The sequence below is a fragment of the Chiroxiphia lanceolata genome, chromosome 3 (genome assembly GCF_009829145.1).
Source record: "Chiroxiphia lanceolata isolate bChiLan1 chromosome 3, bChiLan1.pri, whole genome shotgun sequence".
NCBI classification, from domain to species: Eukaryota; Metazoa; Chordata; class Aves; order Passeriformes; family Pipridae; genus Chiroxiphia; species Chiroxiphia lanceolata.
This window is the reverse complement of record NC_045639.1, coordinates 49,679,901-49,702,167: the sequence shown is the minus strand read 5'-3', so window position 1 is coordinate 49,702,167 and position 22,267 is coordinate 49,679,901. Positions and strand designations below refer to the sequence as shown.

At 41.2% G+C, this 22,267-nt stretch overlaps 1 protein-coding gene across 6 annotated transcripts in view; it reads right to left on the bottom strand.

Moving 5' to 3' along the window:
* STXBP5 (syntaxin binding protein 5) overlaps positions 1 to 16,060 on the bottom strand; it is a 99,960-nt gene extending 83,900 nt beyond the window's left edge. For 5 of the 6 annotated variants that reach the window (XM_032682462.1, XM_032682467.1, XM_032682463.1 and 2 more), the window contains exons 1-2: positions 15,670 to 16,060; positions 13,817 to 13,914 (exon numbers count right to left, since the gene is read on the bottom strand). In XM_032682462.1, coding sequence (XP_032538353.1) covers positions 13,817 to 13,914; positions 15,670 to 15,822 — 251 coding nt within the window. In that variant the 5' untranslated portion in view covers positions 15,823 to 16,060. The remainder of the gene's footprint in view (positions 1 to 13,816; positions 13,915 to 15,669) is intronic. The other variant, XM_032682464.1, reaches the window with a different exon arrangement.
* Between the last annotated feature and the right edge of the window lie 6,207 nt (positions 16,061 to 22,267).

Genomic DNA, 22,267 nt, shown 5'->3' with positions numbered 1-22,267 from the left:
GATAAATACCGATGAGATTTCAAAAGACAAGCAGAAATTATTTCTATTAACCAATGATTTTCAATAAATCAAAACAGCAACTACAAAAGAAACAGTATCTTCATAAAATCTCCTCAAATAAAAGTGAAAAAAGGGACATTAACTAGTGTCTTTTTGCTAAAATCCAGGATGAAGTCTATTTTATTAAAAACTGCCACGATAGACCAATACATGTATTCTAGTCAAATATAAACAAAAATAGTATATTGGATGGCATCTATAAGTAGCCTTATACAGAAAAAAGACAACCAGAGAAGTAACATACCAAATAATAGCTGTGACCAGCCTTGAGCTACTTGTTGGGAGCTGAAAATGATATATTTATAGTGGTTCAGTATCACTCATACAGAACACACTGACATTGATCATCTTTAAAGCTTCTCCATTAAAACACTAAGACAAGACTAGTAACAAGTATCCCTGAGTACAATTTCATCAGAAGTGAACGCCCTCAAATTAAGTACAGTTGTATAATTTACAGTTACTGTCTGTATTATAGCAAACAATGAAAGGTAGAGAATCCTCTGTATGCTGAAGCTTTTAGGGTGCTATTTTTGTAGAACAACCCATGTGGACAAAGTTTTCAAACTATGTTTTAAAATATTTTACCTATACTGTAACCAAAATCTAATAAATTTGACAAAAAAATTTCAGAAGTATTTGCAAGAACAGTCTCTTTGTATGAGCTTTATACTCCTAAAAACGCCAATTTAAATGCTGAAGACTGCAACAGCAAGCATTAGTAGCATCTTCTTTGTCAAATTGGTTACAATTACACTAGTAGCACACTATGACATCTGAAGAATAGTACAGAGTAGTATTTCTCCTTTAACTTACTCAAGGCCATTGTTTTTTGAACTCGCCCAGCACTCCATTTTAATTACAACAGTAACCTCCATTGCAGACAAGAAAAACTGAAGGCAGAGAACATTACCAGATTACAGTGTGATTACCACACTCCGGTTTGCACAGCAGCTGCCTTGACATTAAACTCACCACTACACCACTTCAGCAGTCTTGGAATTTCATGTTTTACCATACCAGAAATATATTTCCATCAACTGTTCAGGCATCTCAAGTTTTGCTTAAGGAGCAAAGATGTTTCCTTGCTAACAAACCAGAAAAGCTAAGAAATTTTTGTGTCTATAAAAATTATTACCATGTGAAGTACTGAGTTTAAATGAAGTCTGTGCAACCACACTGTTAAGCAACTTCAAAGGAATTCTTTCCTCTGACAGGAGTCTGTCAGACCAGTGAAAAGGAGCCACCATACTGATTCAAGTCAGAGGTTCATGCAGCCTAGCAGTGTCTCCTACAACAGCAATTAATGTTAACATTCAAATATATTAACATTCAAGTATCGATCACTTAGCTCTCCAAATATAGCTATGCACCAGCCTTGATGTCTACATACTTGCAGATCTGTAGGAGTTAAGTTTCTCTCTGTATAATCATATTTGCAAACTGCTCTAACAGAGGACTTTATGGCTTTCAGCACTAATACTACACCGAATGTGCTATAGATAACTGAAACTTCTCCTTTAATGCAGGAAAGCTACCTGTTATTCATAGAAAACTACAGGAAGTAAAAGAGGGTGAAAAAACATCATCAAAAAAATTAGAGTGGAAATGACAGCATGCATTGGTCTTATAAACAACACGACTATCAAAGTACTGGAACGACTTCTGGTTATGATATGCTAAAATATAAAACTGCAGTTTCTAAATATTTTGTAACCAAATGTCACTGTTAGCAACATCTAATGTGTTGCTTCTCTCACTGGGAATTGTCAGCAGAAAGAACGGATCATCAAAAGTCAATAAAGTTTAGTCAGAAAATACCACCTCCTCTCTATTATTTTTTTTTTTAATCCAGAATGCATTTATTTGATCTGGAAATTATTGGTAGAGTATTCATATAAGAAAAAAATTCTTTTATACTGCCAGACTTCAAAAGTAGTTTTCGTCCTTTGCTACTCCAGTAAGAAAAGAAACAATATTATAAAAGTTTGCGCCTGCTGCCTCTCCTGTAAAACACTTATAAATCCCATTTTATCTTTTTTTTACTAACCCTTTGACTATTAACATAATTAGGACTATATTCAAAATGCTTCCACAGGCAATGTCTTTAAGAAAACAAGTACCATCACATCTAAGTAGCCACATAAACTATGGATAATTGAAAAAAATTTGGACCTATGCCTTTATTTAGTTTTTTTTAAACTGAAAAATAGAGAAGTAAGTACAAAATACGTGTAAGAAAACAGTACTATTCTTTGTGAGTGACTGCTACTTGAATACTATTTCCTTTGACCAACAGCCCTTATGAAAACATGGAGACATTACTAAAAACACTGTACTTTTAAGAGCTAGGCCACCCTTTTTCCAGGTTAGTAACAGAATTTCTTTTTAAAATGTTACATTACTCATTTAATTATTTTAAAGAATGAGGGGATATTCACCGTGCCAGCAAGTATATTGTTGTTTCTGGTTGTGTTTTGGGTTTTTTGGGTTTTATTGTTGTTTGGAGGGGGTTTTGTGAGTTTCCTTTTTATCTGATATTTAAGGGTGGCTGTGAAGCTAATCTCAGTTTACTACACAGGTTTGGAACACATATAAAAGGGAATGCTAGGTGAGTTATTGCTCTGCAGCCCATTCTGCATATTAATAAGCATCACTAAAGCTTAGTAACTGTACTTCTCATATCAACACTACAAAGTTCAGTTAAGAATGTTTTTCAACTGTGAAGATGAACATCTGCTCTGTTTAACAAGGTAGTATGACTGGAAAGAGCATATGCTAAAAAAAACAGGCATGCTAATCCTATCAATTCAACATTAAGTGATCACAAAAAATTAGCATTCTATATTTTTCCCTAATGAGTAAGTAGAAAAATGCAAATCGCTTTTGTGCATCTGCTGCTGCTGACTACAAATCAGTGTTACTAGATGGGAAAGAGGAAGAGTCTTTAGTAGAAACTTATCAAAAACACTAGACACCAGCTGGATTACCTCTTCAGTTGTCTACTCCTAAAGTGTTAAATTTATCATGTTCATGTGAACCAAAAATCTAATAATATTAATTGAACACATACAGAGTAGAAGCCTGGCAGGAGCTTCAAGAGGCTACACAATACAATCCCCTGCTTGAAACAGCAGGAATCACACAAAATAAAACAGCTCACTTAGCAGAAGTACAGATCTTGCTTCCTTTGGATTTGTATCTGTTTTTTAGTTCCCTAGCTTACAGAGTTCCAAAGTTAAACTCCTGTGAAGAGTTTCAAAAGAATATAGAAGCAGGAGAAGACAATTAATTCTTGAAGAATCCACGGGAAATACCTCATAAAATGAGGAGTTTGATCTATAGCCTTCTTGGTGGAGAACCTAACTTCCTTTCTCCACCAGCATTGCTTGTAAGAGCACTCTGTGTGCTGAGTGGGTCAGGCTAAAACTTAATGTGAACATGGAAGCAATGGCCACTGCAATTATATTAACTCAATCTTAGAAGGAAATTAAGCTTCAGGTTTCCCAAACAGAAACTAGGTTTTGTTACTACCTTATTAAAGTGCTTATGAAACAAAATACCATGATATTCAGCAAAATGTGTAAATAAAGTAGCCTCTAGTTATTTCTATCGATCTATAAACTTCTTTCTGTACAACAGCGATCAAGTAATTGATTTTGCAAACTGCAACACTTCAAACTGCCCTTTTTCAAGTATTACATGATCAGTATCATTGTTACTACAAAAACTTTTGGTTTCATGTTAACAAAGCCATCTGGATAAAATCCTGAGTAATGTGCTCTAGGGGGCCCTGCTTGAGCAGGGAGGTTGCACTAGATGACCTCCAGTGGTTGCTTCCAACCTTATCCATTGTGTGATTCTGTGAACCTAGCACTTTTCAAAGTATTTCATCTTGCACTTTGTTTTCTATACTAGCAGACACACATTTCAAGTTTCACCTACTTCCACTACTCTTGGCCCTCAGAATTCAAAGCAAATGAAAAAAATCTCAAAAATCTCTCAAGTAAGAAGCTGTAAGATTAGAACTATTGTGGACAAAAGACTAGGGAGGACCTACTCCAGAACTTTAATAAAAAAATCTTCCTAATGCAGTACTAAAATCAATCTTAATCAGCAATTGATATAGCTGCCTCAATATAAGCACTATCAATTACTAGATTTCTTTTAAGCAAAGCTTAAGGATTCAAAATAGACTAAATCTTTGCAAGAATTAAGTTAGAACAAGCAGTACACAGACCAAGGCTATCATCGAGTTGTACAGATCTCAGACACAAAAGCAGTTTTAGAATCTCTTATTAAGAAGAGATTTTAAGTGTAAGACAAAATGGTTCTCATTTTTGTCAGAAAGTCTTAAAGCAAACATCAGTGCGTCAGAACAAACTAAATGACAGACACAGAAAAAAGTAATTTCATGAAAGTATTGTAAAAATCAAGAGGATTCAGGATTCAGTAAGAGTCCCCACAGGCTGAGAGAGGCTACCCATTTTAGAAATTTACTAAATAAGGAATTACACCACTCTACCAGTCCTCTCTACTGAAATATTTCAGTTTTAGCTGTTTCCAAAACCTTCGTTATTTTAAACTGTGCCTAAATTCAGTGATACAAATATCACTGACAGATTTAAATTATGTCACTAGACCTTCACTTGTATTTGCACTGGAAGTCAACAGCAGTAGTAACTTAGTGCTCCCTTTGATAAACATGTAAGCTGTACAATTATCAAGTGCCTGTGATAGAAGCGTTGACATGAAAAAGGTCACTAAGCTATCACCAGTTGAATATTAAGAGACTACGCTAGACTAGCATTGGAGTACCAATTACAACACCACAACTGAAACTTATGATTCAGCAAAATAAGGTAACTTCAAAAGCTGCTGACAGACAGCACACTGGCAGCAGGTAAGCAATGCGCTTTCATATGCGGTTTTGCCTCACAAGTACCACAAACTTATTCCTCACACTGGCAAACAAATCACTATCTGTCAAAGAATTAGATCTCTGGAAAAGCAGTGTCTTGTCTACTTAAGAAGATGTACTTTTCAGGGTTAAAAATCTGCATTTTTCAAAAAAATTATAAAGACCAGTTTGATAGTACGCTCCAAGATGAGCCACATTGAGAACAGCAAGAGGAAAAGAGAAGACACAAGAGATTAAAGATGAAGACTTACCACAGTATTAACTCTCTCAAAACTATGAAGAACTCTATTTTTCAAAATGTGAAACCATTACCAGTTTGCTAAGATCAAGGACAAAGTGAACTGTTCCCAAAATTGATGTCCAGCAGTTACATTTAACTTCATACAATGTACAAGTTTAATTCCGTTTTTCACTGAGCTTCTACACAGATAAGCCTAGCAAAAAAAAAAAAAAAAAAAAAAAAAAAAGTGCTATGGGACTCTGATAAATAATGCATGGTTTTATTGCAATACCATCTAAGTACTCTTTCTGCTGTGCCTTTTGCAATCAGACATGCCTATCTCGTATTGGCCTTTTTAGCCACCAACGCGCTTACAACAAACGTGGGTAGAGCCCTTCCCAAATCTTCATTCGCGAAGCCCAGCCATGATGATGATTAATGTTCCATTAAACTAAGAAACAAAAAACAGTTCGAGAAGAGCAATAGGAAATAAAAACACAATTGAGAGCACTTCGAGTCACCTTAAAGTTACTTTGTAAGAACGCTTATCTTTGCCTTGAGAAACCTTTGTACAACAAAGAGACCTGGACACCTAGAAGTCTAACGCAGTTACAAAATTTCTGTCAAACAAAGTTTTCTTAGGAAGGGTTTGCAACCTTGATTTGTGCTTTCAATCTTTCTTTATCACATCTCAAATCTTAAGTTGCTTCTACTTTTCCAGACATAACTTCACTAAAACTGCTCATGTCACCTCCTGCAGCAATAACGCTACCTCAGTTCTAAAAGCCCTTCCACAGTGACCAAGAAAGAATAAATCCTTTAAAATGTTGAATTAAAATCCTGGTGAGTTTAGCAGTGTACCACAAGTCTGAAAGCATAAGCTGGGTCCCAGTCAGCCAATTTCCTATTACAGTTTACCCTAACATCATCAGATCACGCTATCCATACCACCTCAGTGTTTCACAAATAGCTACAATGTACAAGGAAACAGACTATGACAGTGCTACAGTAACCTGCAGCCTTGCAAACTTTGCCTGCCTTCCAAAGATTTCCTTCCCTGGGCTCACCATGACCCAGCAAGTTTGAAGCTGCAAGGCTTTAGCCATTAAGCCTCTGCTCTGTCAGTAAAATACCTAGAGGGAAGTTTTCATTGTAAAGTTCATTTTTGTAAATTACAGTACGAGTTTCAATACAGTTATACTTTAAGTATTTTTGAACAAAATGAATTACTACTAAAAGCTGCTTTAGTAGAACTATAGGCAATAATTCTTCAAATCAAAGACTTGCTAATATAGACTTCCCCACAGCCACAGCTGCTCTGAGGTGCACCTGTTCCACCATGACCCTATCCCTGGGTCACAATGCCTTCAGAGATACACCTGCTCCAGCATGGCCTTACCCAAAGTCCCTTCAGAAATAAACCTGCTCTAACATGGCTTTACTCACGGTTGCAGTCCCTCCAGAGGAATACCTGCTCTGTTTTGGCCTTATCTATGGACACACACTTTGAGATGTTCCAGCATGACCTCATGGCACAGCCACTGATGCTTCAAGTTCTATCTGCTGCAGCGTAGACTTATCCTTGGGCATCAATCCCTTCAGAGGTATTCCTGCTGCTGCACTCACACAGACACAGCCGCAGACACTTCAAGATGTACCTGCTCTGGCATGGGGTTATTCACAGACACTTCAAGATTTAGCTGTTCCCACATGGACTCATCCATAGGTCACAGTCCCTTTGAGTTCACACTGGAGTCGCAGTCAGTCCAGTCCATCAGCACAGACACGTCAGAGAGTCCCTGGCCATCCGCCAGCCCAGGCGCATCACCGCTGCTGTTATCAGAATGTGCCCAGGCACAGCACAGTAAGGTGATAAGCAGCACAGCATGCAGAGAAAGCAAAAACCAGCCACTAACAAGCACTAGACTAATATACTGTCAGGCAAGTAAGGCTCATTACAAGCATCTGCCAATTAATAGCTAATCAGCAATTACAGCTATAAATTCAATCTGGCAAATTCCAGTCAAACCTGTCGTTATCTCAAACCCTTTGAACTGCACATTGGGTGCCCTAAAGGACTGCTGTGATTTAACCCCAGCCAGCAACTGGGCCCCACACAGCCCCTCGCTCACTCCCTCGGTGTGATGGGGGAGAAAATCTGAAAAGAGAGACAATTCATGGTTTAAGATAAAGACAGATCAATAAGTACAGCAAAGGCCATGCACAAAAGCAAGGCAAACCAAGAAATTCATTCACTGCTTCCCATGGGCAGGCAGGAGCCACCTCCAGGAAAGCAGAGATTCATCATCCATAACAATAACTTGGGAAGGCAAATGCCATCATTCCAAACAACCTAACTTTCCTCCTTTTTCTCCCAGCTTTATATGCTGAGCATGATACCATATGGTATAGAGTATCCCTTGGCTCAGCTGTCCTGGGCTGTGTCCTGTCCCAGCTCCCTCTGCATCTCCAGCCTGCTCACTGTGGGGGTGGAGTGAGAGACAGAAAAGGCCTTGACTGTCTAAGCCCTGCTCAGCAATAAGGAAAACATTGCTGTACTGTCAAGACTGTTTTGAGCACAAATAGAAAACACAGCTCCATACCAGCTACTGTGAAGAAAACTAATTCTACTCCAGCCAAAACCAGCACACCAAGCCTCCCAAAAAGTAAAACCACAGATTTAAAAAGTACACCATCCTATTTGTTACGGAGAATTCAGTCCAAGCTTTCTCTGTGTAGGACTAAGTTGTTATAATTCCATACATTTTTAAGAGATACATGTCTCATCATGCTATTTTGTCCATATTTCACTTCAGAATACCCAAAGGTAGCTATTTTCTTCATTTAGAGAATGGGGATTTTTCATTGAAAGAAAGATATACAAGAACTAATGATAGCCACATGAATTATGTACTGGAAGATATAACAAGAAAAGCAGTAATGGTAAAAGAAATGGAAATGTGACAAGATTGACGTATACTTTAAGCTAAGTACTTTTCCAGTTTAACTACTCTACATGAATTGGGTGGCAAGGTAGCCAATAAATATTTTCTTATTAATAAATAATCACAGAGTCTGTCGAGCATAACACTACTGCAATATTTTTATTAGCTTTACCAAAGTACTCTTCCCAAAACAGGAATACTTGTTCAAAGTCCAGAACACTACTTACAAAGGTTGAGACCATTTTCTTCAGTGTACGAATGACAAAAGACCCTGACAATCCACAAAAGAGTAGTTCAGTTCAACTTGGGCATATTCATAGAAAGAATTACAGAATAATTTAGGTCAGAAAGGATCACCCACATTCATCTGGTCCAGTGCCCCAATTGAAGCTGTGTCAACTTCAGTTTGAAAAACTGAAATCTTTGCTCTGCATACTGTAAACAACTCCAGCCACTGTCCTGCTGCCAGTGTAGAGCTACTACAGAGAAAGAGCAGGTGTAGAACTACTTCAATAAAAAAATACCTACAAAACAAAAAACCCAATATACAATATCTGAAGTTCATGCTTCCATGAGAACGAAAAAAATCACAGTCAGACTGCCTTACATAGTCTGAATAATCCAGTTAAGTACATTTAATGGATATAACCACATCACAAGTTTGAAATGGTATTTTGTTAGAGCTCCAGAGAATTCAGAAACTGACTGCGTGGAACCTCACACCCAGGCTATTTTGATAAAAAAAAGTAAGTTGTGAGTTCTCACAAAGGGCAGAGAATGGAAATCACAGAAAGCAAGCTTCATACACCTCAAATACATAAAAACTTCAGCCTTTTTTTTACATAAAAGTCTGTGGAGAAAGTAACAGATACTGACACTCAGAATGACTGGAATCTTCAGATATTTAATGACAGAATGACAAACTATCTAATTTTTCTCCTTCCTGTGAACTTGGTTTCCAAGAGGAAAAAAAAAGCTAAATTAAATAACCTATTCTGCTGGGAATAAAGAGTCTGAGGCACAATTTGGTCTGTGTGAAAGGAACAACACTTATTCGACAGGTTTCTCAAGAATTTCTAGTGGCAATGGTCTTCCTTTTAAGAATTCCTTCTATCAAGAGATAGGCTGAGCTTTAAGCTGTAAATGTGTATTTTTAAGTCATGAAGCATCAATAAAGATATTGTATTCATGTTGGCAGACAATCACAATACATCTCATTTGATATACTGTTCTAGTTTTTCTACTGAGAAATTAAAGTGCAAAAAAATAAAGAAACTTGTTTAATATGGAGCAGTTAAATTCTAGAGGGCAGGAGAATTACTTCAATTTCCTCTGCTTTAGCTTCACAGTTTATTCTACCTTATAAAAGTGAACAAAAAAGTTCAGCTGACTATTAAACCAGTAATTGTACAGGGCCCTGGACTTAAAGTTCTGAGGAAACATCATCCTAAAGACAAAAAAAAAGTCCTGAAAAAGTCCATTTCATCTTTCTTAAGCCATTTTAGAGTTTAAATGCCACCCCGCTCAGATCACATTAGACTTCTAGAGGGACTGTTAAGTAGAAGAGAGAGCAATGAACAGCATGGAAGCAGGGTTATTACCTATGACACTGAACATTGTCTGGATGTCATGGGGTGAAGTCTAGCCAATTACATCAAGTTAAACCATGAGTAGATATACTAAACTAACTCATTAAAAGGCTTTATATCTGCTGAGAAAACAAAGCAAAGCCAATTATGCACATGGAAAAGAAGCAAAGCATAGATGAACTTTTAACTACTTGATATCTCACAAGTTGCAACAGCAGATCAAAAGGCAAAAGCCATCCTGGTAACAGCAGCTAAATCCCTTCAAGTATGGAGAAAGCCAAAGATATTGACCTGCAATGACAAATGAGGCCACCAGCAGCTTACACTGACCATAGCAGGTTGAAATCAATAGAAAGCACAACTGCTTCCTGTGGGGATCACATCCACAAAAATCCAGCACTGTGAAGAAGGGGGGAGCCCGAGGCAGAAGTGCCACACTAGAGGCAGGCTCAAGCCAAGACTCAAACATATCAAGCATCTGGAACAAGTGTCCTCCAATCAGCATCACATACCATATACTCAGAGGAACAACTGGATCAGCATGTCCAGGTGAGTGCAACTGTTTGTGACAAATCATTTGAGATTTTATGTCACTCAGCACTGTGCATCTGCCCTTCTGCCTACATCATCACTCAATTTCCCCTGCAACAGTGAAAACAGAATCAAACAACTATTTTCAACAGATCCTTATGTCAGGGGGATGGTCATATCAGCTGGCTGTCCAAGGTTTGTATTCTACTAAGCTACTCACTCTGCAACTTTTCCTCATACACAGTAAAGGAACCAAGCTGTTCTTCAGAGTTGAAAACAGAACATAGACTTTGTTGGTAATTGCTCAAAGTATTCCTTTCTACAGAGGGAAAAAATACTTCTCCAGTTAAGGTTAATACCTGAGTAACACCAATCTGCCTCAAACACTTACTTTTTAGTCTTTTAGCTAAAGAGCTAGAAATATTCCTAAGTAACTCTGGAAGTAGAATCAAGATTTTTAAAAGGAATACAAGGGATATACTGCTCAAGTTAAGCTAGTGAATAATCCCAAACTACCTTTGATGACTTTAGGTTTAAGTTTTACACTAAAAGCAGTCTTCTAGTATTTTTATGGACTTCTCTCCCTCTTAAAACTGCAAGATCTTGAACCAACTGCTGCTTATAGGCATGGAATGGCAGTCACACCTCTGGTACACTAAGTTACCAACTACACAACACTCCCATCCAATTTTAACTCATTGAGCCTAGAGGCAAAGAATATTAACAGAGTAGTAATTCTACTTCAGTTCAACTAGGGAAACATGACATCTATAGTTTAAGTATTTCCATTTTTACAATTATTTTGTGGATTCAGTGAACTCAATACAGCATTGATGTTATTTAATATATTTATCTATTAAAGACAAAGTAAGTGAACTGATAGTATATTTGCATTCACAGATTTTGTGTTTTCAGAAAAAACTTTAGTTCTATTTTTACACATCACTGTAACAGCACTAGAGACAACATTTAGTATTTGTGTATTAGAAGTCTCTCTGTTCTTTCACTAGTGGTTACAGTCCTCATAAAGAAGAATGAGACAAGTGTGGCTAAGAAAATTCCACCTGTTCCGATCGATACTGGTTCTGAATTTAAAATACCCAGACTGAAGACTGATCAAATACAGATAACCTCTGTAAAGACATTATTTAGCTGATAAATACCTGAAGTCAAATCAGGACTTTAACATTAATTTCCTCATATGAAATTTCAAACGGGTTCTCATTCCTTGATTCAAGAATATTTTATCTTTAATACCCTTTCTAGAAAAAGACTTGTTTCCCAATTCCTCAGATCACTTACTTACAATAGAAAAGCAGTGAAAGCTTGAAAAGATTCACCTATACTTGAAGACACGAGGAAAACACTAACACCCAGCTGCCATTTGCTGGTAGGCAATGAAAGAAGCATTATCGTTCCTTTACTTCTATACTCTCACAGCATGAAAACATAAGAAAATTAAGATCCCACTTTTGGATTTATTTCTCAATGAATATCACTTTACTGACACTCAGCCTTTCTAGTCCATACCTCATTTCAATTAAAAACACTCTTGCAGCTTTAAAGAGTAAGTGGTTCCCACTTTAATGAACCCTTGCACATAATTTATTATTCATAAAAACCTTAGCAGGCAAATCATTCTGAGGGTCAACAAGCACTTTTTGGCTCTGTTTTTATCTCTTAGCAATAGAATGAAATAAGCACTTCTTGCAAGCTTTACTCTTTCCCAATGAGTGCTTTTCAAACTGGTTTCATTACACAGAAAGTGAGGGGCTGGTTTTACATTGGGAATACGTATTGGGAATCTAAGTCTATTCCTTCTGCCTGCACTCCTCCATTGACGAGAGGAAGTAATCACAGGAGATGCAACTTTTGCAGTGTTGTCTGTTTACAGCTTAGGTTGAGGGCTTTTAAGCAGTTCTTCCAAGAATCAAGAACTGTATCGAAGTACTGAGAAGCATATTCCTCATCAAGTTAGGGGAGCACTAACCTCTCAGCCTCTGCATACAACCTCTTCCCTATCTTTAGAAAATACCTTTTCTGTCATTTTCTCACAGTAACTGTTTCTTCCCCAACAATTTTCCAGTGGTTCTCTTAATTATTTAGAAAGTAATTCACACTCCAAGAATTCATAGGTGTGTGTAGTCACATAAAAGCGTCCATAAACAGGTTTTGTTGAGTCATCATTATCCAAACTGCAACATTATGTTGCCTAAAATAATAGGCAAGCTCTAAATAGGTGCATTTTCATCTCTCCTTTTCTTCCAATCCAAATCCTTACTTTTATGTCTCTTGCTTTCTCATTTATTGCTTTCTCACTTATTATTAACAACATCACCTACACGAACTGTACTTTTTATTTACACCAACTTTATGACCTTTTCAAAACAACAGTTTATGGAATTAAGGTTAGTTTCAAATACAGCATTAAGAACACTGCATTGTCATCACTGTTCATCATGCTTTGAATTAAGAAACTTTGGGAGTTCATAATACAAATCTAGTTTTTCAGTTCTAGTTTTTCAACTTTTAAGTCAATCCTCTTAAAGCAATTAACCTTACAGACAGTAGTGATGTTCCAGAAAGAAACAAAAAAGGTGTACTTGTAGACTAATATAAGTAGCAAAGGAAAATATTATATTTACCTACAGTTTAAAGAGGATTAAGTCAATTTTTCTAGCAGGATGGCCTAACCCCTCCCCATAGTGTTTAGAGTTCAGCCAATTTTAGGACAACAAAGAATTCAATTAATTATCTTATGCTGAAAAGCAAAGGTTTGGGCAATAGCAGCATGGATTAAAGAATCTACAGGACATCATCTTTTAAAAATAAAAGTTAAAACACATATGTTGTTACATGGCTTGGATAGTACCATATGGCTCTGGTACCATATGGCTACGAACATATGGATAGTTCACTTTTTAGTGAACAAAAAGAAGCAGGGTTACTGGTGCCCTTATTTCAAAAATTCATTCTGCTTATCTCAGTCACTAGGAAACTATTAGCGAGATACAATTCCTGTACCCTTTACTGTTACCACTTGAAACCATCATCTGGCTACTCAGAATTAGTAGCAGGTAACTACAGCATTACAAAGCTTATCTCAGGAACAAGCCCAGCAAAAGTAAGCCCACCACCCAAAAAAAAACAACCAAAAAAACCCTCTAAAACCCACCCTTAGCAAGCAGCACAGAATATTTCAATCCCAAAGGACAGAGCAGAACAAAATAGAGCTCAGCCTACGTCTCTCTTTAGATTTGCAGTCAGCTGCTGTAAACTGTCAGCACACTAGTAATCCTCTACAAAATGTATATATTAACTTGAGATAACGGGGACTGATCAGCCATGCCTCCCATCATGAACACAACTTGAACTGACACAAAAAGCAACCATAACAGCCAAGCCACCCACAAACAGAAAACAGAGCTTGCTTTTTTTCTCCCCTCCTGCATACCTGGTTCCCACCAGACTTCTGAAGGGTTCCAGCAGCTGAATCAAAACATCACTTGCATAAAGTGCACTAATTCCACTTCAGAATACAAAAGGATACAGCCTTAGTGCTCCACTCTGAGTCCCGATGGCCAGTATTTTCTGAACTGGATCAAACGCCAAGGCTGAAGGTTGATAGGGGAAACCATGGCGTACGGTCTAACAAGTCAGGATCGCAGTAATGATGTGTCAAGCAGGATACCAAAAATAAACAGAATCAATACTGTATGTTAGAAAACAGGATTCAGCGTTAATCACAATTTAAAAAGGAACTACAAAGCATTTAAATGATAGATTGAGAAAATCAGCTGTCTTACATGAACCAATTACAAACGATGTTTTCCAGTCATAATTACTCATTCATCCTTGAGCACCAAGTGATAGTCAGACTTACTGAAACTTAATTTGAATCCTACATTTCTTCTGTACAAAGATTGTATCAACTCAGCATTTTATTTTTTCGTCTACTTCATTTCCTGAGTAATCTTATTTTTAGCTCTAACAAAGACACTAAACTATTAAAATGTGAGATCTGCCTAGCAAGTTCGGCAACAAAGCTAGACTTGCCATCAGAGCTATTACAAATTACTAAAGACTTGCTTTTCTGAGAATCACTTCAATTTCAATCCGATGGGCTCCAGGTGACAGTGCAACCTCTCTCAGCAGGGAAAAAAGAAAACAACCTGAGCCTGACAGAACCAAACTCTCACCCTCTACTTTCCCCAAAGAGAACAGCCAGCCCCAGAATTAACAAAACCAAAAAATACCCCACCTCAACAATGGGTATGAAGCTATTGGCACTTCTAGCTTTTTGGTTAGCCAAGACTAATTTGGTAATTGACCAAGTAATAACTCCATTATGCTTCTCAGGCTGCACTTAATCAGAATTGAGAACATAATAAAAGTGTCACCTACTCTCATTTTTGCTATAAACACACACAGTATAAGCCATACAAATGCTAGCTTTTCCATTTCAAAACCTTTAGTTTAAAGCAGGGGTATTCCAGGATCTCATAAACACAAAGCAAACTTCCGACATACTCCTTCTACTTAACTGAAGTTGCAGGCATACCCCACAACTCTCTGTATTTCACAAGCAAATAAGATCTAACTGACAACAGTTCTGCTCTCTTCCCTATCCTTTGTGACCACCTTGCAAAAGCAGCAGAAATGTCTGCAATACTAGAAAAAACAAGTAGGAGAATCCATGAACAAGCTCATCCATGTCAAGCTAGGCCATGGGTGCATTGCAAAGATAAAAATGGGCATTGATATTCAAATCAGCTTTTATTCCTCTTGGTACAGCTCGTGGTTAATTCGCTGCATCATTTTCTGAAATGTACAGACACAAATTGCAGTTAGTGTATCACGTACAAGCAAATAAATAAACAGGAACTTTGTCTCTAGAGAAGATTTGCAATAGCAGCATCAGCAACTCGGCAACACACTGCAGTGAAACCACCACAAACGACGACAGCCTTTTTCAGGCGTAAAGAAACAGGAAAAATGCATTTCCAAATAACGCAGAGCAACAGATCCCCTGTCCTTCGGGCCCATTAGCAGAGGCTTCTACTCAAATGCCGCGATAATCACATCTGCGCTACAGCAAGGTATCACTCCTTTCCCCATCCATCCAACTCTTTCTACGAAGCCTTCGTGAACACGGTCAGTATTACTAGAAGACGACAAACCCTGAGACTCTCCAAGAAAGATGACTAGAGAAATCCAGCAAGACCTGTACAGCTACACCCGCCGCTTTCTTCCCTTCTTCACCCCCCGAAATACTGAAATCCAACAAGTAAACAGGAGCAGCGGGCAGGGGCGGCACGGAGGACCAAAGCCCGCAGCGCCCATCGCGGCGGCGCGCCCCCTTCCCCGGCCGCCAGCTGGCTTGGGGCTGCAGCACTCATTCACCTTGCAGAGCTGGAAGTGCTCGGACTGGAGCGTCTCCTGGATTTCCGTCTCCCGGTTCCCCGCCTGCTGTTGCTGCGCGGCGGACGACGCCGAGGCGACGGCGGAGACCGCCGTCAGGCCGTCCAGCACCTTCCTAATGTTAAATTTCCTCATGGTCTTCGGCGGCGGCGCTCCCGCTCCCCCGGCCTCGCCGCCGCCGCGCTGTCACCGCCGCGCCGCCCGCCCCGCAGGCGGCAGACGAGCCCCCGCCGGGGAGGGCGGTGCAGGGGCGGCCCGCGGTCGGGGGCGCCGCGCTCCTTCTCGTGCGCGGGGAGGGCGGCGAGGCGTCAGTCCGGCAGCGCAGGGGCGCTTCTCATCGGGGCCCGCGGGCTCGGAGACGCAGACTGGAGCCAAGCAAACAGGAGCCGGTCAGCCCATTAAGCGCCGCCACCGCCGGTCCCGACTCGCCGCCCGCGGCCGCTCCACGCCCCGCGCCCTGCCCGCCGGGGATCGCACCGGGCCCGGCCGGCCCCGCCCCAGCCGCCACTCCCGCCGCCGGAGCTGTGCGGGCTGCCTCGCCTCGCCTCGCCTCGCCCCTCCGCGGAGCCCCCGCGCCCCCCGCACAGCCCGCCTCACATCGTGGCAGCCGCGGCCGCCGCTGTCACCTGTCCCTACGTGTGTGTGTGCGTGTGTGTGTGTGTGCGTGTGTGTGTGTGTGCGTGTGCGTGTGCGTGCCGGTCCCTGCCCGCCGCCGCAGCCTCTCCCCCCGCGGCAGCAGTCGCCCGCCCCGCGGGTAGGCTCAGGCACCCTCCGCCTCCTCAGAGCTGCGTGTGCCGCCAGCCAGTCACCAGCGGGGCTTCTCCCGGCTGCTGCCAGCGGTTGCCGCTGCCCGCCCCCACAACCATCCCCCTCCCCCTCCTCCTCCTCCTCCTCCTCCTCCTGCCGCGGAGGGCGCCTCCCCCGCCTCGCGGTCGCTCCCCCTTGCCTGACAGCGCGGAGCGCAGCGCCCCGGGGACGAGCGGTGGCGGCGGCAGCGGCGGTACCGCGGCACCGTGCCCAGCAGCGGCGGGGCGGCCGCTCATGCGCGCTGAGAGAGCCGGCACCCGGATGTGGCGGTGCGCGCTCCCCCCGCCCCGCCGCGCCGTGCAGGGACCGGGGCGGCGTGCGGGGCGCGAGTGGGGCACGGCGGGGCGGTGGGAGCCGAGGGTTGGCCTCCGGCCGGGCGGAGGCGGTATCAGGTAACAGGTGGTGGCGGCCGGAGGTCGCGGCTGCCGTGGGCAGCGCCACCCCTGCCGCTGGCGCGACGCCGGAGGTGCCCGGCGGCTGCCGCGGAGCCGCCCTCCACGCGTATTTCCCGCGAGAGATTCCCCGGCGGCGGGGCCGGCGGGGCTGTGCCTCATCCCGGGCGGCGGGGCGGGTGTCGGCCGGGGCCAGGGCAGCGCCGGGCGTTCCCCCGTGGTGGTGCCGCCCTGGGCGGCGGCCGGGCAGCGGGGCCGCCAGGGCCAGGGGAGCGCAGAGCGGCGGCGGGGCTGAGGACGAGGAGACGGGAGGTAGCGGAGGGGTGTGTGTGAGCCCCCCGTACCCCTCACCCCGACCGCCGTGCTGGGGGTGTGGCCCCGACCTGGGAGCGCCTGCTGAGAGTGGCCTAAAGCGGCCAACACCGCCCGAGAGGAGGCACAGCCAGTCCCTGGCGTCGCCAGGCGAGCGCTGGGATTACGAAGGCGCTTCTATTCATTCTTACGGCTGAAAGACGAATGTAAACCGGTGGCACAGAGTCAAACGTTTCTTTCTGATAACCGCTGTTGTACGGTATTCTGTACTCTGCTTTTATTTTTCTTTTAGTACTAGTTTGCATTTTTGGATTATCTAGTCAGTGGTCAGGTAGTAAGTATTACTCGTCTCAATCGTTGTTACATTGGTGGAGATTTGTGACTCATTATTGAACTTCCTTTTCAACTAAAATCAACTGAAAGATCAATCATCACTTTTGGAGAGAAAACTTGTAGAGGTGTGATTCAAGACACTGGCTCTCATCTGCAAGCTACAGCATGAATGCCTTAGGACTAAAAGTCTCTGCACACTGTAAAATGGTCCTTTCAAATGGTGTTTCCAGCCTGATAGCCAGGCATGCTTTGTTTGCACAGTAAAGGTCATAGTGCACAGAGGGATAAGCATAACTGGAATGCAGCGAAACAGCTATGATGCAGCTATCATCATAATTAGAAGTAAAAAATCCACTTACTCTTCTTAGACCTTTAAGCCCATGTTAATTTACAGCCATATTGCCAGCAGGTATACCATGTATAAGCATTTGAAAGAAACCAAGACAGTTCACATATTCCTGCAAAGTGAACGTACAGAGCTGTTCTTTTGTGCTACCAGGACTGTTGGACATCTCCTGAAATCATCTTAGTAAAATGTGAAAGAATGCTTCCAGAGATGGCAAAAGCCCTAGAAATAAAATAATCAGACTTAATTAAGGTTCAATAAATATCTGATATAAAAATCAACTTAATTTTAAAAGATATATGTGTGCAATTTCAGTGTGTCTTTAGTTATCTGTGACATATTTTAGTTAATGTATATAAGTTACAGTGTAATGTCTATTTTCCCATCTACTCACTTGAGCTTATTGTAACACAATAAACCAGGAAAAAAGCTTGGAGAACTTGGCCATATTTGACTGAATGGTAAATACAAACTGTTACAGGTAAAGACATATACATGTATAATTTTAAGAATGTGGGTTATAGTCCATTTGAGTCCTCTTGTCAGTATGTGTTAGGCCAAGCCCTGCAAACACTCCTAGTTACAACTTTGATAGCACAACTAGCCTCATTGTTTATATTAAAATTAATCATCCTAAAACACTGGCTGATGAATTAAAGGACTTGAAAAGCCCACTTTTTTAAATTAGAATTTCTTTCCTTTTCTTACCTTCTATGTGCTTGGCCCATGAATGCATTCTTTAACTGGACTGTAGATTTTTAGAGGAGAGATTGGATTGGATTTTCTGTTTACCTTAGCACGTACCAGGAGAACCCCCATTCATTATTGCAACATTGTATCTATACTTGCAAACATTTAGGCAAATGATACAATATGCACAAGTTTGAGAGGACAGCAGTTCTCTTTCTTCAGGCTTACTGGTTGATGCCATTCAACAAACCAATGCTCCCTGGGACGTCAGAACTCTTCCTGGAAAAAATTTTAGAGTAATTTCCTCTAGAAAATTTGTGAAAAAAACCCCTGGGTTCACTGGGATGTCAGTGGGAACATTAATAGGCCTTTTAATTTTATAGTTCAGCAAACATCCACATTATCTCACAGGATTTAGCTGCTGTATTTGAGAGCTTCTTTGGGGCCTCCAGTTCTTACACAATAACCACATCCTGTTTACAGATGAGACCATTCCGCTTAACCTCCTTCATGTGTCCCACTCAGACCTTCCGGCCTCTGATGTCTGAAATTTCTTTCCAGTGTTTTATACCCCAGTCCAAAGTCCAAGTGTCTTGCATAGCTGGGCAAGAAGCAGTCAGACCCAACTAGTTTGCAACATTTTTGTTCTCAGCTGTGGCAGAGTCCAGCTGTGACAGAGCCAGTGTTAAATATTCACAGGTCGTTTAGGCCCCAGCAGCGCCATGCAAATCCCTGCCACCAAATGAATCCACTTGGCTCTGGTCTTCTTTGCCTGCCTATTGGCTAACACTGCTAGAAAAGGAGAGAGAGGATCACCTGCTCATTTCTTGATCAGTATTCTACAGATACTGCATAAATAGCCACTGTTCCTATTAGTTGTTGGAGGCCATGGGGAACTTCTTCATGGGGCATGAAGTGTTGGCCTAGATACCAATGCAATCCTACAGACCAATGGTTGGTGAAGGTCAGAATTGTTGGGTCTTTAGCCTCAAGATAATCACAATAACTTAACAGATAACTGCAGAGTGCAGTCATCACTGTGCTTATGAGCCTTTGGGGGTTTTTTTTTGTGGTTTTGGTTGGTTGGTTGTTTTTTATTTGGTTTTGGTTTGGGGTTTTTTTTGTTTATTTTCGCTGCTGATGCTTTTGAGAAAGCACACAGGATCACCCTTGAGGAGAAAAGACAACTCAGAAAGAATGGTGTCTTGCATAATATACCACCTAAGGAGTCTTTCTGCTGTGCCTTTTGCAATCGGACATGTCTGTCTCGTATTGGCCTTTTTAGCCACCAGTGTGCCTGTAACAAATGTGGGTAGAATCCTTCCCAAATCTTCATTCGCGAAGCCCAGCCATGATGACTGTACCAGCAGTGTTACCCTGAAGAAGAAAGAGAATGATAGTAGTCCCACACGAGGCAGAAGGAGTAAAAGCCCACCCAGTTATAATGGATGCTAAGATTTGGTAGAATAATCCAGAGCAGCGGGTAGGTAATGAAGTGACAGGTCCATACATATTGTTTGTCATACTTTGTACATAAGCTCCGAAAGCATTACCGGTTGTATCCAGAGAAGGCAATGTACTCCAGGTGATTTACACATCATAATAATTATTGCAATACTCAGCACAGATGAGAAATGGACCATCGGAAGTGTCCTCAGGATCTCTGCTTGGCCTCTAACTGCACTAAAGCTTTTGAAAGTCAGTCAATCCAGGCTTTGAAGACTAAGAAAGATGCTTAGCTTTTCTGAGAACTTCTTAATGGTGCTTAGTCACTCACACCACAGTAAGGATCGACTGAGCCCTAGCCAAACATTTCCTTGCTATAAATAGAAAGAAGCTGGGAAACATTTCTGGAGTAATGTTATTCAGGTTGTTCTACTCAAATGTATTGGACAGGGCAGTGTAACCACAGCTCCAGTGAGTTTTGGAATCTTTCCTGCCTGCTGGGAAGCTGCTCAAGCTTTCTAGACTCAGAGCTGTTGCCAAAAAAAATCTTTGACTTTTTTCCCCCAATAATCTGCATTGATGACAAATCCAGCTACAGGTGAGGTTTTTTTGATATTTCTGCAGCTTGATTTGAATAAACCATGAACAAGAAGGAAATTAAGAGCATGTGTCAATTAGCTCATCGGTTCCTGGAAAAAAAAGCTATGCTAGCACTTGGGATAACCACAATTGGAGATGATCTGTCTATGGTTTGTAAATTCACTGTTTTCAGAAACATCCTGATTGACCATGGCTATACCAATATGATGAGTTTCTTCATTTGAAGCCTGTGTGGTCTTTGGCAGGCACACAGATCATGGAGCATCCTTAATAAAAGACCTATGGAGCAGCATGACTAACATCCTCTGTAGGGATGTCATCAGGCTGTATGGACATGAATGGCAGAGAGAGGGTATATCCTACTGCCGCAGAGTTTGCACCAAGATTCCTGCACATTCAGCTCAGGTCAGCAAATATAACACCACTTGCATACATGAGTTGGTGAAGTATGAACTAGAAAGGGTCTGCAGCATTGTTCTGCACAACCAGTATAGCTAATAATACACAAGTGTCAGTGTAGCTGTTGTGTGTTGAGAAAGTGGCATGGGTGTCTTGGAAGAATTGAAGGAATTGTTACCAGCTGACCACTGTGGGTGTCTGACTGCTGGCCACTGCCAGTGCTATGTGACAAGAGGTGAATGGCTACAATGCACTAGCAAGGGAGAGTACATAAGGCAAAAGGAATGAAAGGCAGCAGCAATACATGATGGAAATGTGAGACTCGATAAAGGGGCTGTACAGCGTCCTGCTCAGTATCTCACATGCTTCTTTGCACCTTCGTTCCACCCCTGTTGTCTTGGACCAGACAAAGGCAGTGTCAGCTATTAAACTGCAAAAAATTTACTGCATCTAGTTAAAATATGTGTATTACTTATTATCTGTTGACCTATTTAGATATTATTCTCATCTGATGATACACAGATGCTTCAAAAAATGTTGTACTTAAGCATCCATCTGTCTTTTGAAATAACATGAGGAAAATTTAAGAAGGATGTTAACACCACAGTTTTTATTTTCAAATTTATTTAAATTATTTTCAGCCATGTCTTTAGTTCCTAAGGTTAGGTTGTTCTAGCAGCATAGTCTACCGATTTGGCTTCAGCCAATCCCTTCCTTTTATCACTATCTGAAGGAGTAATTTATTTTTCTGCTTATCCAAATCTTCTTTGGCCAGTGCAGGCACTTAATTAATTTCATTCTTATGTTGTACTAAAAATGCACAGTTCTCTTTTGTTCATATAGTCTGTTGATTTTTTCTGCTTTCTATTTTTTTCTACATTTTTCTTGAGCCTGCGTCAACACTGTGTTAAGAATAGAGTTGTTTCAACCTTAGCATCTACTCTACTCTCCTGCTTCACATTTTTATTTACAACAGCTATCTCAGTTGTCCCGTACTGTTCAAGTTATTCTCCCGTGCAATCAATACAGGCAGTTTTGGTGGCAGTATTTCTTCTTTTTTGTTCATGATTTTCTAGGTTATAGTGCATCGACAGTCCTAGGAGCAGGGTTTACAATTCAGGATGCTGGCCTTCCAAGAGGATATTCTGTAAACTGCAGAGACTGTCTCCTTCTGTTATCTACTTTATTTTTTGGAAAAAAAAAAAGTCAATATGTAAAGTGGAGGATAGATTCTCTTCCAAGACCTTTTCATCTA